General features: G+C 37.6%; 1 protein-coding gene across 2 annotated transcripts in view; it reads right to left on the reverse strand.

The window, feature by feature from the left end:
• LOC126278070 (transforming growth factor-beta-induced protein ig-h3-like) overlaps nucleotides 1-18,148 on the reverse strand; it is a 172,188-nt gene that overhangs the window by 8,798 nt on the left and 145,242 nt on the right. For both annotated transcript variants that reach the window (XM_049977900.1, XM_049977901.1), the window contains 6 exons: nucleotides 17,913-18,059; nucleotides 13,370-13,586; nucleotides 6,967-7,110; nucleotides 6,436-6,651; nucleotides 5,721-6,031; nucleotides 602-787 (listed from right to left, as the gene is read on the reverse strand). In XM_049977900.1, the coding sequence (XP_049833857.1) occupies nucleotides 602-787; nucleotides 5,721-6,031; nucleotides 6,436-6,651; nucleotides 6,967-7,110; nucleotides 13,370-13,586; nucleotides 17,913-18,059 (1,221 nt within the window). The remainder of the gene's footprint in view (nucleotides 1-601; nucleotides 788-5,720; nucleotides 6,032-6,435; nucleotides 6,652-6,966; nucleotides 7,111-13,369; nucleotides 13,587-17,912; nucleotides 18,060-18,148) is intronic.

The following is an 18,148-nucleotide window of genomic DNA, read 5'->3' on the forward strand; positions in this document are numbered from 1 at the left end:
GTCCAGTTGGGAAACTGTTTTGGAAAAAAATGTGGATATCTGTTTTGGAAAAAATGTGGATATCTGAAGCATTATCAAGATATGAAGCAATTTGCATACAAGTAGCAGATATGGCCCTGTCCACCAAATGTCATATCTTCTTAGCCTGCTGAGCATCTTCCACAACTTTAGGGAAGCCCATGCACAGCAGTTAATGTGGGACAGCACCCTTCCTTAGTGGTAAGATGATTCCTTTTGCCTTTTTCTCACATGCGCAATGATAGTGACACTTTCTCTTATGTTAAGTCAACGGACAATGCTTTGATAACACTCAGACCTCATATTTCAGTCATCCTGCACCAGAATTACTCACTACATCTGACAAAGCATCGGAACAGACTACTTGCTTAGTGTCTGCTACACCTAACTTGATACAGATAAATTGTTTCAACATAGTAAAAAAAGTGGAGATGTCATCATTTCCTAACAACTGTTAAGTAATTTAGTTTAGGTTTCCAGTTCATCCTCAGCTGGCACAACCAAAATAACCACACACCTACAAAAAATTAAAACATCTTCATATACTGTAAGTTATCACAAATTTAATATTTACTAAACATACCTGCAGTAGTCGCAAAAATGTGCTGAAATTTCCACTAGCTTCAAGAAGCTGTACTGCATCACCTGCAGGTGGTACCAGAAGACGATCCACCTGGTGAATCAGTCCTCCACACGCATGTTCATCAAGGTTTGTTATGCGTGCACATTGAACCGTGGCTCGTTTCCCCAGCAATGTGAAATGTGGCATCTGAAATATGTTTTGTTATCAGACAACAATGATTTCTAAACTGATTTTTTAGTAGAGGCATGTGAGCATATGTTTCTTCTTCCTTTATCATCAGAATTGTTTTATATTAAATAAAAATGTAAGCTGTAAGCCAAACTAACAGTGAACTTTTTGTCAGTGAGAAGCTTAAACCTTTATCAATGACTTTTCACTCCTTAACTCTTGTTCAGTAATTGATGCATTGAAATACATAGTTGTCAGACACCCCACCGCCAATCACTCTCCCCCCCTCCTTTCTGTGACTCTTCTTTCTGCTTAATTTGCTACACCTTAAAATGATTTAACAAGACATACATTCATTTTCCCAGTATTCATCCAATCAGTAGGAAGGGGATTAACATTTCTTCTTACACAAAGTATTCTGTGTACCATTCTACCAATAGTCAACATATTTTAATGTCCATGAAAGGCACATGTTCTATTTTGCATGGTAGTGACAGTTCTCTCATACAGTTCCTTGTGATAACTCAGACAGGAGGTAATACATGTATTTCTATTTTATCAAATGAAATACAAATAATGTTGAATTTATCTATAACAAAGGAACTGTGCTCTAACTATGATATAGAAGAAACTTAATTATACATTGAAAAAGATTTGTTTACTTTGTGTGTATTGTAAAAGCTTGAATGTCACTTCCATCTTTTGAATTCCTTCAGTCAATGTTCCATTGTCACTACTGATAGGAAAATGAAACTTAGAAGCAATGTCGCATTGATGGTGAAGCATTTCATTGACAATGAGATCACTGGAGGAAAAAATTAGGCCAGTTGGAGAAGCATGGAGAAAGGAATTGGATACCGGGTGTGAACATATCATCTAGCTATTTAACCTCCAATCAGTAAGAGGTGCAGTGTCAGTCTTGTAGATAACTCACATTATTATTTTTTTCTTTTTGTTCTCTGAGACTGTGTACTCTATTCTTTAATGAGATGCTTACACTGGGATTTGAAGATACATGTCACAGGGTATGAATTTGTTTCAGGATCATCTTAAAAATGAACAACCTAACTGGTGATCATAATCAAATGAAATCAGTTTTTATTTACCCAATACACATTAATTTTATTGTTATCTTCAATTTCCATCAACAGTGAGACCATCAGTAGGAGAGTGGTAGCTCTCTTGAAGGACAGTGGATGAAATAAGAATACAATGTTTGAGAGAGATTGATGTGTTTTAGGGATATGTCAAAATTAATAAGAGTGAGGAAACATTACCTCTCAGTCTCAATGCCATTTTTTATGACTAAATATTTTTGGAGTATGTTCTTGTTGTTAATATTTGTTGGACTCTAGCTAGGATTATGGTTCACAAAATAATATCACCTTGAATGCTATGGAATTATCAATCTCTTCTGGCCTGACGACTTTAATCTGGAAAACTGTACTATGCCTGTATGTCCTTTCTGGGCCCAGTCTAATATTCATACAGCTGGTTATCTAGCTCAGCCTGCACTGTAGAATGAAGAGTTATTACAAAATCTCTCAAGCCAACAGCCAGAATGAGGTATCTGCATTATCAGTAGCATCTTTTCTACCACCTTTGCATAGCAAAAGAGCACATTCTTCATTTCTTTTGAAATTTCTTCTATTACCCAAAGTATTTCCAACAGTTTCATCAATTTTTTTACAGCAGCCATCTTTTCCGGGTGTCTTACATTATTTATTTTCCAATTACAGCTTTGATTCCCATCTATCAGGTGGTCATTGTTGTACAATGTTTTAAAAAGTTCAAAAATTACTTCTTGATACATTCACATTTAAATTTTTAAATTACCCGTTTCAACCATATCAAATGGCCAGTCTTAGTCTTGTTGAGGACAATGTATTGTCACACACTGTGTAAGTGACAATGTGTGGTCCATAACAAGGCTACGACCTGTGCACTGTTCCTGACCTGAAGATGACCATTTTACATGGTTCAAAGCTGTCACAAAACTTTTTCAATTCTTTCAGGGGAAAAAATTAATAAATATAGCATCACAAGTGCCTTCACATCATTATAAAGTCATATTTACAAAATTAATGGTTTCAATCTGCTAAACTCAATATTTACAAAGAAATATTTCTCGTCTAGTAAGAATGCTTGTCAGAAATATTAATCAAAAATCTACTTGCCATGCAGCATCAGGAAAACACACACATAAAAGATATTACATATGCAAGCTTTCAGAGCCATTGGCTCCTTTTTCTGACAGGAGAGTTGAGGAAAAGGAATGGTGAGCCATTTCCTAAACCTTACCAGTCCTTATCCTTCACCCCTCTTCCTCCCCCTTCAACCTTTCTGCCAGAAGAAGCCACTGGCTCCAAAAGCTTGTATACATAATACCCGAGTTTCTCTAGCCACTGCTTGGCGAGTTGATTATTTTCGTGTATATAATCAGTTCAGACTGCTCATCTTGCTTAATCAAAGGTTTTCTGTATGTAAGTTATAGCATTAAATCTACTATACACTGTTCATCATAAGAATAAGCATGATATAAACAAACACAAATGTGTTGATTGGTCAACAACCATAATGCCTGTACACTAGTGATGTTACTCCTAAAAGTAGATCCTACTTATGAATTATGTATCTTATCAGTGTGTTACTGTCAAAGAAACATTAAGATGTAATGTATTAACAGTCATTAATGTTTTTCTTAATCGTACCTTGGCTGTGTGGTTTTTAAAAAAATCATGAACAGACATAATCTCTGGAAATACTAGTTGTGCTCTTAGTGTGATGTTCTTAACATCTACTGTGAAAACAGCTGATGCTGCTTCCTGCCCCATGATGAAGCATGCGTAGAACACCATAAAAATGGTGAGAAACAAGTTGTTCTTAATATTTTCACAAGATTACAGAGAAAATCAGGTTTGAAGTTTTTCAAGAAGCAGTATTTACTAAAGTTAAGGCAATTTTGTAAACATGAAGCATGGCTTAATCAGTAGCATTAGAAAATAGTGAAATGAAATGTCATGTGGCTAGGGCCTCCCGTCGGGTAGGCCAGTCACCTAGCACAAGTCTTTTGTGTTGACGCCACTTCGATTACTTGTGTGTCGATGGAAATGAGATGATGATGATGATGATGATAATTAGAACAACAGGACACCCAGTCCCTGAGTGGAGAAAATCTTCAACCCAGCCGGGAATCGAACCCGTGCCCCCTTGGCATGACAATCCGTCGCGCTAACTACTCAGCTATCGGGGCGAACTGGAGAATGGTAATCAGGTGTCCTTTTTTCTTAGATTTCATTTCTGTCAGTTCAAATACCTACACATTTAAATATAAATTTCATCAAATATATGCTAATTAATATATATCATCTTTTATGAAAAGTTCACATGTTCTGGTTTTGAATTACACGTCACACTTAAAATTCAATTTTTCATTGCAAATGTAAATTTTTAATCATCACCGTTTTGTAAAAGATTTCTAATAAAGATTTAAATTAAGAAACATTGCAAATTAATATTTTAGGATGAAATAAAAATCAAATACTCTTGATTTGCACTATGTCCACTGTTTTATACCACATATGTTGTCTCACTTAAGAAGAACATGGAGAACAGTAATTTTCATGGCATCAATTACTCTATTCAAATGCTGCATTTTTACATTTTCTACCGTACTACTGCAATCAGAACCCAATAGAATTGATCTGGAGCCAGTCTAACGAATTTATTGTGAGGAATAACTAGGCATTTAAGATGCCAGGCAAAGTGGAACTAATGCACGAATCAATGTCAGATGCCATTGCCAAAGAATGGCAGGATGTACAACATCACGTCATAAAAGAAGAGGAGAAAATGTAGTGCTTTCATGGCTTCATAGGCTCTATTGGTAACCACCTCATTATCAACATAACATATGACAGTTCCAGTGCTATATTCCTCAGAATTGCATATAAAGGGACTTCTACACTGTAAGTAATACCTTCAGTGGCTTCAATATTTAACTACACAATAAAATCCCTGCAACATGATTTTACATCACACATAGCACACACAGAAAAATTATCTTGTGTTTCAAATAGGAATTTTCCATAACTCTTGTTTTTAATTACAATACTATGTTAGCTAGGAATGAGAGCACGTTATGTTTTCTGTCTGGTGCCCCAAGAAGCATATTGCTGGAGTTTTGCCACATTCTGTTTAAAATTAAATAACATCTGAAGCTATATTGTTTCTCTGGTCATTTCTTTTACATCTTAATTGCAGCTGTTCACATCACAGCAGGTTAGTTAAATGAGGAGGTAAAGCTGTTGTCCCATATTCTCCTGGAGTCAATGTGTGCATAACACACACCATAAAATGTACTTGACCATACTTGAGACAGTTTGGTTTCTGCTCCATGTTAAATGAAATCTACCAAACATAGAAGAGTACATATTGTAATGGGTACATCAGGTTTGTTTTTATGATGAACACAGTATAAAAAATGATGAAGCCACTGATGGTGCAGTCATGATAATTACTCAAGAATGTGCTTGAAGTGATCTAGGAAGAAACCTACAGTAGGATAATCAGATGAAACTGCAAATCCTCCATCTATCTAGTTCTTAACCACTGTTCCACCAGATCTAATATGCTCATTTCAGTTGGTCAGTATTTAGAAAACAGTAAATTAATTCTTCTTGTACAATGACTGACTAAACACACAAAAAAAATACAATAAAGAACCATCCCCCTAAGTCAAGGCAAAAAATTAACAACAAAGGAACCCCATATCATGACAGCAGTTTGATAATTTATGTAAATGCCTAAACCCATTTACAGAGAAATAAACACCCACTGACTGCAGCAAATCCTGCTCAAGCATATTCTAGTATACAGCTTTCATAAAATAAAAGCAAAAAATATGCAAGCTAATTTTTGCAGAAAGCACAATATTAATATGAGTACTCACAGTAGCATATAGGTTTATCCTGAGGCTATGGCCTTCCAAACCAGATGCAATTTCTTTATTGTTTGTAATATCACATGAATGCACCTCAGGCTTCGCTGTATGGAAGAGGAGCAAGTTACGGAGATCCTCAGGACTTTTCCTTGCTAATTCAATTGCAGCAACTGCTTCAGGACGCCGCAGGGCATCATCACTTGGGGCAAATACAGTCACATTGTCTGCTGAATCAATTACACCAGCCAGACTAGCTTCCTTCAGCAGGCCAGCAAACTGTGTTAGGTTCTGTCGTTCCAAAACCGTTGTAACTGGCAGTCCTGAACACAAACACAAAATGATATAAGTTGCTGAACTCACCAGAAATAGTACTTCATTCCATAGTATCCTACTCACTCTCACTCAAAAACTTAATTCACAATAAATCTCTTATATGGCCAAGTGCCTGGGAAATAAAGTTATACAATGCAACCACAAAGTGTTTTCTACGTTTATAACCCCATCACCATTTTATCAGATTTATTTCAACAACTCTTCATTTATAATGGTTCAACACACATAAATAGTCAACTTTGTTTGTATTAGTCACAAGTAATAGTCACTATACAAAGTAATTAAATTTATGAATTTACAGTGTCATAGAATCAGTATACTGTTAACCAATAGGGAGCATATGCTACCATCTATATATAATGTAAGATGTATTTACAATTTCTTATCGTACCTGAGTCAGGAAGAAGAATTTCTTCAATAACATGTATAATTCCATTTGTACCCATTATATCACGAGCTACAACTTGAGTTCCAGAACCCACAAACAGCTTTCCATCCTCAGAACGTTCTAGCATCAAAGGAGTTCCAACAGAAGTGTGTGTTGCTACTCGCTGTGTTACAGCACATGAACACAGTGTGTGTGTCAGCAAATGGTGACCCAAGACATCTAAAAAAAGTCATTAGATTTCTCAGTCAATAGTTTGACATTTTCATTTGAATCAATAGTCACATTAAGAATAAGACAGTGCTTTTCCAGAAATTGATCCCCTAATATAATTAGCACTTGACAAACATCAAAGAAAACATATCAATGAGGGAAAGGAGAAGGTTCTCTTAATATAATGAAATGTATAAATTTATAGATAATGTTATTGGTTCTGTAAGTAATACACTGTTCTCCAACAGGATAATAGCTTTAAATTCTTGTATTTAGACCCATAGAGCTATTCCAATTGAAATAACAATGAACACAGTTACTTACTCTTCAGGCAGGTATTGGATGCTGAGGAAAGCAGCCTGTCACGAATGGCAGGGTCCATATTGTCAAAAGCTACGTCAATAGGTGCAAACAGAGTCAGATGACCAGGTTCATTCAAAAGCTGCATTTGACCTGTACGCTCCAGGACTGTGGAGAAGAGAAAATAAATACACATTGTAATGAACAGTGTACCCAAGAGTCTGAACAAAAGATTTTCATTACTCAATGGTAAAGTAATTTAACAAAAATAAATGTGTTTAACACAAAGAAAGCAAATTCTTTATTCTTCAATATCTGTGGAAACTAGGTATAGAGCCAGTAGCGGGATATATCAAAGAGAAGCTCTAAATATTTAGTTCTGGACAGGAGCATGTAGAAGTTATCACACTTGGGAGAACAGTGACCATGCACAGTATAGATATTGTAGTGGTGTCAGGGAATTGAGACAAACCTGTGGAGCTATGGACATTATCAGAGGCCCTTGTTAAGAAAATTTTGGTTTTACTCACCTACAACATAGTCACTTGTCCAGTAAATGTCCTTGTTACAGCTGATCACACAGTGGACAGTATTTTTGGGATGGACTCCCTTCACAGTTCTGGATTTACAGTTTGTAAAACAGCAAAGGACTAAAATGTAACTTGCACAAGTGTTCTTACAGCCAACAACTAGGGATGTACTTTATTTACCGCTACTCGGCCAATGGATTCAAACACGTGAAATATTATGTCATGACCACCACATGCAATAAAATGATGTTTGACAATGCATGCCTGACACCCAGTGTAGTCTTCTAGCAACTTATAAGACACTCTATAGCAGCTTCATGGCTGTCCCTTGAATATTTTGTGTCTGCCGCTGATGCTTCTCACTTCCAGCTGGGCATCCCAGTGTGGACCCACAAGCTCAGATGCCCCGCGTTTTATCTGTGGTACAACCACCAGCCACTGGGAGTCCATGACATATCTCATGGCCTTCCCTCTGCCTACAGATTTCTGTGGCACCAGCAACATCAACGTTGAAACTTCCTGGCAGATTAAAACTGTGTGCCCGACCGAGACTCAAACTCGGCACCTTTGCCTTTCGCGGGCAAGTGGTCTACCATCTGAGCTACCGAAGCATGACTCACGCCCGGTACTCACAGCTTTACTTTTCTGCCAGTATCTTATCTCCTACCTTCCAAACTTTACAGAAGCTCTCCTGCGAATCTTGTCGAACTAGCACTCCTGAAAGAAAGGATACTGCGGAGACATGGCTTAGCCACAGCCTGGGGATGTTTCCAGTTTTAATCTGCCAGGAAGTTTCATATCAGCGCACACTCCACTGCAGAGTGAAAATCTCATTCTGGAAACATCAACTTTGCTTCCACCATCCTGGTAAGTGGCTGCCAGTTTCCCCGTCCCTGCTGGACCCTCTAGTTCTGGAATGACTCATAAAGCTCCTACTGAGTGTCACCCTGCCCTGGCTTTCTGCAGACACACCCACGGACATCGACCACTATCTTTCCCAGTGGCAGCTCCTCTGAACCGTGCACTATCTACATTGTTCTCTCCCTGTGGTCAATGCTCGAGGAGTGGGGACGGGGGAGGGAGGGGGTTACACCACATGATGTTCCATGGAAACTAAAAAACTGATGCAAATTTACTATCAACCACAGTGGCACCTCTACTCTGATGCTCATGCAAGCCCTCCAATGGGATCATGCCAGACTTTAGCAAATAAAGTGGTGCATGGCCGCTCTGACACTCTTTCCTGTGTGTATGCTGCAAGAAGTGGACTGCACACTCCTAGTGCTGTCATATTGGCTATAGTGCTGTTGTGGTGGACTCCATTTGTAATACAGGCAGTTTGTTTTAACATGAGACAATGTACTGTATATAAAAAAAAGTTCTACGAGTAAAGTTAATACCAATAAAGGGGACAGCTGTCTGTGCTACAAATGGCCACCTCCGAACCACCTCTCATGCTTGGACTGAGTCAACTTCATATTTTCAAATGGCAAACCCTTAATTTTATTGCATATTGGAATTCTATGCCAAAAAATACATATGGTTTACTCAAATCATGGTAGACAGCACTGTAATCGACAAATATCAAGCGTGGCTGTTTTGCAATTAAGAACTGACACATTTGATTTGACTAAATTTTATTTATGTTTTAAATGTAAATCTGTGTTCTAGTGGTTTATATCACTGTTTGAAAAATTACTTGAGTGTTGCAAATGTGACATTTCTGGCAAATAAGCCACTTTATACAAGTGGTAAAACTGCTGTTGCCTATGGGGTCGATCATGATGAGGCCTGACCAATGGAATGCTTCATTTTGGCGGGCATTGTTAAATCCCACGATCAGGGTGATTAATTTCGGTACATTTCCATCCAACAGCCAAACTCCTGAACTCACTGCTACATGGTTACTGGCAGAATACAACCTGCAACCATTGCAATAACGTAAAATGTCCATAAAGTGATAACAGGTGCACCTGCCATGGATATTCACCAAAATGAAGCACACCAGCAGTGAGAGGCATAGGAACTCACAGGAATCAAGCATCCTGATGGTGAGAGGCAAGGGGACTCACTGTTATCAAGCACTCCGATGGGAATAGAAAACTATTACATCCATGTCATTCCTGAATAATGCTACAGCCTCTAACAAGACGTTGAAACAGCTACCCATATTGTATTGCACAATCAAACAGCAACACTAAACTAAATGTCAAACATAAATATCAACCATCTGAACACAAAGGTTTACATTTACATCATAAATGAAATATAGAATCAAATGCATCAGTTCTTATTTGCAGAAACAGGCACACTTGATATTTGTCGATTACAGTGTCTTCTATCATGAATGATAAACAGCACTTTCAGTAAACCGTATGTATTCTTTGGAGCAGAATTCAAATATGCAATAAAAATGGGGTGATCCATTTAAAAATACAAGGTTGATCCCACCAATGCAGGACAGGTAGTTAGGAGGTGGTCAGTTGTAGCATAGACAGATGTCCCCTTTACTATTTTAACTTATCACCTAGAACTTTTTTTTCATATGGTATATTGTTTTGGAATTATTTAGTTGTCTCAACTTTATACAGGCACCCTGTACATAGAATTTTGATATGACTGACTGGACTCTGCTTGGAATACAGACTCAAATAGCTTGCACTGTTTCCCAATAGCACATTGTATACATATCACTCATGAACAAACTAATACTGGGTGTGGATCACATTTTACAAAAAGGTACAGTCACTAGTAGTACGGGTATCTTACTCCCACGGTATTTCTATGCAAACAATGAGTCATGTATATACCAAATGTGACTGGGATTGTTCCAGACATTCATTTTATGTTTCACCTTTTCACCCCAAACCCACAGCCATAGGAATGCCAAGGGTGTCTTACTATCACAGCAAAATTTTCCAGATGACAAGTGAAACGGGCAACAGTTTTGGTAGAAATTCCTTCATGCTTCATAGAAATATGCTGGTATGTCTCTGACTTCACATCCTAACTATCCCCCCCCCCTTCCCCCTCCCACACCAACTCTAAGAGTTGTCATGACTGTCAATATCAAGTATTTAAATATCTTTACACGTCATATCTTCTCAGCCTTATTCGCACCACGAGGAGAGTTTGCGGTAAATTAACTGTACATTATTTTTATATAAATGAGGCATGCATATACATAATCTGATTTAAATTTCTCCAAATGTCCAGAGTTCAGCTTCAGTATCACCCCTTTACACTCGCACCCCTACAGGTGGGGTAGGTAGTTCTTACCCCAACAGAAACCTTTGCACGCAAGAGGGCAACAACTCACCAGAAAACAACAAAACAAAACATGAATTGCTTGGGAATGTGTGGAAGACGAACAAACAAATATTCTTTTTTTATGTAGTATAACATTAATTTCTTGATGTTATATCTATTCTGAGTTCGTTGTAGATCAGCCTCCTTCTTGGAAAGAACAATGTTTGAACAAATGTTTCTCTTAGTGATGTCACTTCGACTGAACATCACAGTCTGTCAACTACAGCACTTCACATGGTGGACTTCCAATAGAACAACAACATTAACTTCTTGATGTTTTACCTATTCTGAGTTCTTTGTAGATCAGCCTCCTTCTTAGTGGCTGGACAAATGTTTCTGTTAGTGATGTCAATATGACTGAAAATACGCATTTTGTCAACTACAGAACTTCACACAGAATTAATGCAATACAGTTAATGATTTCTGTATGCTGATTTTTGCAACATTTGTAAATTTTAGGTACATACACTTATTCCACAGTAGCTGCAATTAATTTATTTATATTATGGTAAGATACATGTTGTAATTAGTCTGATCTAGCCTTAGTGATTCCTATGGGAATGATATTACAAATGTTTTATTCCACCTTTAAGCATATTTACATGCAATTAGTGTTGTTAGTGTTATCACAATAATAATAATAATAATAATAATAATAATATAAACTTGGACAAATGTCATCAATTACAATATAACGATCCAAGATGGTTACACAGAGGTTTCCAGTATATCTATACACTCGTCACTTAAAGCTAGTTATTGAAACTTTGTAAGCAAGCTTTCACAGGATAGTTTCCATCTACCTTCAACTGTCCTCAGCATCTCCATGACATTCTCCTATGGCTCAAACATACTCTTGACTATTCATGCCTGTCTATGTATTCATTTAATATTCCTTGTTAGTTTTATTTGATATGTGCCCCACACACTGAACAAAATTCCAGGATTGGTTGCACTAGTAGGCTAAATCCATTTCTCCTATTTCAGATGTGACTCATTGATATTGTAGTCATCAGAACAACTTCAGCAAGATGGCAATCGCTGCACCACTTTAAAATCATATTAAAATCCGACTGTATTTGTATGGCTTCTTTCAGACAGCACTTAATTTGTCGATAACCACATCATTTGTGAAAAATTTGAGGTTACTGTTAATATTGACTGTAAGGTCATTAATATACAACATGGCTTTGAAGAGTCGAGCAGACTTCCTGGGTCACACCAGAAGATGGTGATAAGATGGTGATGAAATGATGATGAGAAGTGGTGACATGTAGAAACATCCAAAAGTGATCTGTTGGAATTTCTTTCCTGTAATTAGTTGATTTGGATTATTTTGAAAGTATGAAATGCCCTCAGTCTCCCATCTTCATTCCTCACTGCATCAGAAATATCATGTTTCAGGGCCAAAGATCATGCCACATGGCTCAGTACTACAGATACATTGAACGTCCTCTCTAAGAGTCCCATGGTATAAAACAATGGAGAAATCAGTTGCCAGCGACAACATGTAAATGTGTCTGCTTTGTTTTTGTGTACCTACTTAGAAAGTAAAAGAGGCATTGCAACACGTATTAGGCACAACTAGTTACATATAAAATTGATGTGTGGTAAAAAATCTTAATTTTTTCATTTGTTTAATCACTCTGTATTATTCTAAATGAATGATCATAATTGTGTATATATTTTTGTGAATAAAATAACTTTCTATGGCACTTGAGGCTTTGACATAAAGTGAATGTATCCAATAACAAACTGAGATTATATGATTTATTGGACAAACTGTGCGTTTCCTGTAAGAATAATTAAAGATGTGGATCATGGATAATAAGTTGGAAGATGTACACCTACAAGACTACTCTACAATCCGTATATTAGTGGCTAGCAGAAAGGTCTTCGGCCCACTTTCAAACTATTTCTCTTCCGTTCCACTCTAACAGTGTGTGGGAAAAATGAACACTTAAATCTTTCCATATGAGCTCGGATTTTGCTTATTTTATTACGAAGATCATTTCCTGCTATGTTGGTCGGTGACAATAAAATATTTTCATATTCAGAGGAGAAAGATGGTGATTGAAATGTCATGAAAACATCTTGCTGCAATGGAAAATGACTGTTGTAATGACTGTCACCCCAACTTGTTTATCAGATCTGTGACACACTCTCCCTTGTTTCACAATAATGCTGTTCTTCCTTGGACTTCTTTTATGTCCTCCATTAGTCCTATCTGGTAAGGATCCCCTATTGCAAAACAATACTCTAGCAGATGACAGATAAGCACAGTGCAGGCAATCCCTTTAGTAGACCTGTTGCATTTTCTAAGTAATCTGCCATTAAATCACATTCTTTGGTTTGCCTTTCCAACATTATCTATGAAATAATTCCAATTTGAGTTGTTTGTAATTGTAATTCCTAGGTATTTAGTTGAAATGACAGCCTTTAGATTTGTGAGATTTCTCATGTAACGGAAATTTAACAGGCTTCTTTCATGGGATTATAGTTTTGTTGCATATACTCTGTACAAAATAACATGGATAATTACCTTTAGTATCTGAAAGAAATCCCTTGTAAGTGATATGGATACTCACATTCTCTGAGTCTAGTAAACTGGGCATCTTCTGTAATGAGTTGTCCAATAGTACGAGTGACAGGTCGGATGACACGGTCAATGATGTGCACGATGCCATTCTCAGCATAATTGTTGATAGATGTGACTCGAGCGCAGTTGATAGTCAGAAGTCGTTCACCAGGTGCAGCGTACATGTTGAATCGCAGTGTTGAATTATTGTTGTCGCTGTAGAGCACCTGTGATATATTTTTAAAATTTGTATTGTAATATTTAAGTGATACATTTCGTATCATTTGTCATTTTCTTGTCTTTAAAACAATATTTTTATCAAAAGGAAAATTCACTCAAGAAAGAAAAAATATAACAGAGAACTGCTGGTCAGTTATTTTCAGGAGGCAAAATATTGATGCTGTCAAGAGGTAAATACAAAAATACAGAACACTATTCTACCATTCTAAACTAATAGTCCCTCCTTGGGGATGTGAGAGGGGTAGGTTGAGGATGGTTAAAAAGGAAGAGAAAGTCATTCGGACCCCAGTATGCAAATGATTCACTTCATCCTTAAGAGAGGTAGATCGCTCTCATCATGAGGTCTGAGTGACATGCTCTTCTTTTCTAACCTTCCTTGGCCTATCCCTCTCTTTTTATCTCAAGGACAGAACTAATGGATCCAAAAAGGTAAGAGAGTATAGGGTATTTTTCCACATTTCTATCAGCAGTATTAATTTTTCATTTCTTGCATATTTTAGTTCACACTATAAGACCAAGACTATTATTGTAAGAGCAGATCAATAACTAATTATAGTATACAGACTTAGCACAAGAGCCAAGTATACTATATACTACAAGCTTCAATGGCCCTGTGTGTGCAGTATTTATTCTAATCTTATCTTCATGATCGCTATGTGAATGACAGACAGGGCATTGTAGATTATTTCTAGACTAATCGTTTAAAGCAGGTTCTTGAAATTTTGTTAACAGACTTTCTTGGGATAGTTTATGTCTATCTTGAAGAGTCTCCCAGTTCAGTTCCTTCAGTATCTCTGCGACACTCTCCCATGGATTAAACAAACCTGTGACCGTTTGTGCTGCCCTTCTCTGTATACGTTCAATATCCCATGTTAGTCCTATGTGGTATGGATCTCCACATGCTTTAGCAATATTCTAGAACCGGTCGCACAAGTGATTTGTAAGCAATCTCCTTTGTAGATAGACAGCACTTGCCCAGTATTCTACCAGTAAACCAAAGTCTACCATCTGCTTTATCCCTGACTAAACCTATGTGATCATTCCATTTCATACCTCTACAAAGTGTTACACCCAGATATTTGAATGAGTTGCCAGCTTCCAATAGTGACTCACTGAAATTACAGTCTTAGGATACTATGTTTCTTCATTTGGGAAGTGCAAAATTTTACATTTATGGACATTTAAAGCAAGTTGCCAATCTCTGCACCACTTTTAAATCTTATCAAGATCTGACTGAATGTTTATGCAACTTCTTTCAGATAGTATATCATTATATATAACTGCATCATCTGTAAAAAATCTGATTTTACTATTAATATTGTCTGCAAAGTCATTATCATAAAACATGAACAGCAAGGGTCCCAATATTCTTCCCTGGGGCACATCCAAAGTTACTTCTGCATCTGACAATGACTCTCCATCCAAGACAACATGCTGTGTCCTCCATACCAAAAAGTCCTCAATCCAGTCACAAATTTCACTTGACATGCCATAAGACTGTAATTTTGACAATAAGTGTAGGTGTGATACTGAATCAAATGGCTTTCAGAAATAAAGAAATACAGCATTGGCTTTGATCCAGAACTTTCAGTGTGCCATGTGAGGAAAGTACAAATTGGGTTTCACATGATCAATGTTTTTGAAATCCATGCTAGTTGGCATTGAGGTCATTCAGTCAGATACCTCATTATGTTTGAGCTCAGAACATATTCTAAGGTTCTACAACAAATTGATGTCAAGGATATTGGATGGTAGTTTTGTGGTTCACTTCTACTACCCGTTCTGTAGACAAGTGTGACCAGTGTCTTTTTCCAAGAACTGGGCACAGTTCTTTGTTCGAGATATCTATAATAGATTATAGTTAGAAGAGGAGCTAACTCAGTGGCAAATTCAGTATAGAATCTGACAGGGATTCCACCAGGCCCTGGAGCTTTGTTCAATTTTTAAAATTTCAGCTTTTTCTCAGCACCACTAATACTAATACTTATTTCATTCATCTTTTCTGTGGTACGAGGACTAAACTGGGGCATTTATCCTGGGTCTTCCTTTGTATAGGAACATTTGAAAATGAAGAGTTAAGCATTTCCACTTTTGCTTTGCTACCCTCAATTTCAGCTCCTGTCTCATTCATCTTGTTCATTAGGGACTGGACACTAACTTTGATGCTACTAGCAGCCTTTACATATGGGTTCTATGAAAGACCAGTTGACAATATTCTGCTACAGTAGTCACTGATGGCATCATGCATTACTCTCTTGACAGCTAAGTGCATCTCATTCAGCATCTCTCTCTATAGCCCCATGCTTTGTTTTACACCTATTACACAGTAATGTCCGTTTCTTTATAAGTTTCTTTACAGTGACTGTATACGGTGGAGGTTCCCTCCCATTATAAACTGTTCTACTGGGTACATATCTATCCAGTGCATGGCCAACTATTCTTTTAAACTTGATCCAGTGTTCCTATACGTGCCCCTTCCCTATGCTGAAAGTTTCAAGTTCCTCGCTGAGATATAATACTACTGATATCTTATCTAGTTTACCAAACATATATATCTTTCTGCTTGTTTTAGTTGTCCTTTGTACTTTGCTAAACATTGTTGTCACAACCACAACATGGTCACTGATCCAAGTTTCGATATGGATATCCTCAAAGAGATTAGGTCTACTTTTTTTTGCCGTTAGATCCAAAATATTTCCATTATGAGTGGGGTTCCTAACTACCTGTACTAGGTAGTCTCCAGAGAAGGCATTAAATAAAGTTTCACAGGATGCCTCATCATATCCACCACTAACAAAACTGCAATTTTCCCAATTGATTGTTGGATGTTTTAATTCTTCACCGATGATTACAGTATGATTGAGGAACTTTTGTACAAATGAACTGAGGTTTTCTCTAAAGTTTTTGGTTACATCACGAGATGAGTCTAGTGGGTGATAAAAGTATCCAATTATCTTTTTATGCCCAAACAATCCCACATGCGGCTTCAATTTCTACCTTAGTGGATTTGAGTTTCTTGTCTCTGCAAAAAACACACCACCTCCATTTTCCATTTGTCTAGTCTTGCAATATACACTCAAATTTTCTCTAAAAATCTCACTACTGTCAATTTCAGGTTTCAACCACCTTTCTGTGCCTAATATTATGTGAGCTTCACTGTTTTTCATCAGCACTTTACACTCTGGTACTCTGTTGCGAATGCTGTGGCAGTTAACCTTTAGGATTTTAATACTTTCACCTGTGGAGGCATTTCTTTCGATTTTACACTGATACTTCTGGGTTTCCGACAGTTGTCATTATCTGGAATGGATGGATAGTCACCTAATTCAAAAAGACCCTTGTAAGCACCCCACACACAGTCAGCTACCTGATGGCAGCCTCTAATTTGTAGTGCACACCTGACCCATTTAGAGGGACCCTACAGTCCTCAACCCTATGACACAAGCCCAGGTAGTCACAGCCTAGCTTGTCACAGAACTTTTGAAGTCTTGGGTTCAGTACTTCCACTTGACTCAGAATCAAAGGCCCACAATTAGTTCCAGGGACAATGCTGCAGATTGCCAGCTTTACTGAAACTCCATGCGCAAGGCTCATCATCTCAATCTCCTCTTCCAATTGCTGGAATGATGCAAGAATGATCTCAGAGCCCAGACAACATGCATCATTTGTTCCAACATATGCCACAATCTGCAGTTGGTTGCACCCTGTTCCTTCAATGGCTGCTAGAATAGCCTCTTCCGCAAGCTGAATGAGGACCCCAGGCATATATACTGAGTGCACCTCGTGTCCTTTCCTGTCCCTTGCTGCTGTTTCCCCAAGGGCGTCATTCGCCTTATGTTTGAACTGTCAACGATTAACAGGCCCTATTCTTTTACATTTGCCTGACACCAGACAAAACGGGTTTTGAAGACTGCTTCATCTGGAGATACTGCTTTGGTTCATATGGTCTTCCATTTACACACCCAGCGTTTCTTGTCAGTTGCACTCAGAACTCATCTGTAGGCATGTGAAAGAAGAAAATATGTAGCTGCATTTCTTTGCACTTTACATGTGCATGCCAGTAATTTCAGGTGTCATTTTTTCTTGGTACCTCAGACTTTACCACAACACCACTGCTAATCAATCATATGATGTTCATCAATCCAGCTACACACTGTATGGCAGTAACAGCCACAACAGTCAGCTGTAATAACATCAAATAAAATGAATCACGTATTTATTGGTTCCTTTCAAGCACTAATTCTTTACCCATTAACACTGATAATCCTAACCAAGATACGCCTTCAGATACACTTCTCCATTATTATGCTTACCTGCTCATCAACAAGATCTCCAATGTCCTGGAAACCTGGTACCATGTGGCCTAGAACCACCTCCTTCATATTGACACCAGATGCCGCTTCATTTTCCCAGTTTGTTGTATCTCGTCGGCTGCGCCCCGGGGGGATGTAAAAATCCACCTACGTCACAAAGAGAATGTTTGCAGTTATCCATTCATGAAGTGCTTATAAAACAAATATATAAGAGAACAAAGAATGTAACTGGTTTC

The sequence above is a fragment of the Schistocerca gregaria genome, chromosome 6, assembly GCF_023897955.1.
Source record: "Schistocerca gregaria isolate iqSchGreg1 chromosome 6, iqSchGreg1.2, whole genome shotgun sequence".
NCBI lineage: Eukaryota > Metazoa > Arthropoda > Insecta > Orthoptera > Acrididae > Schistocerca > Schistocerca gregaria.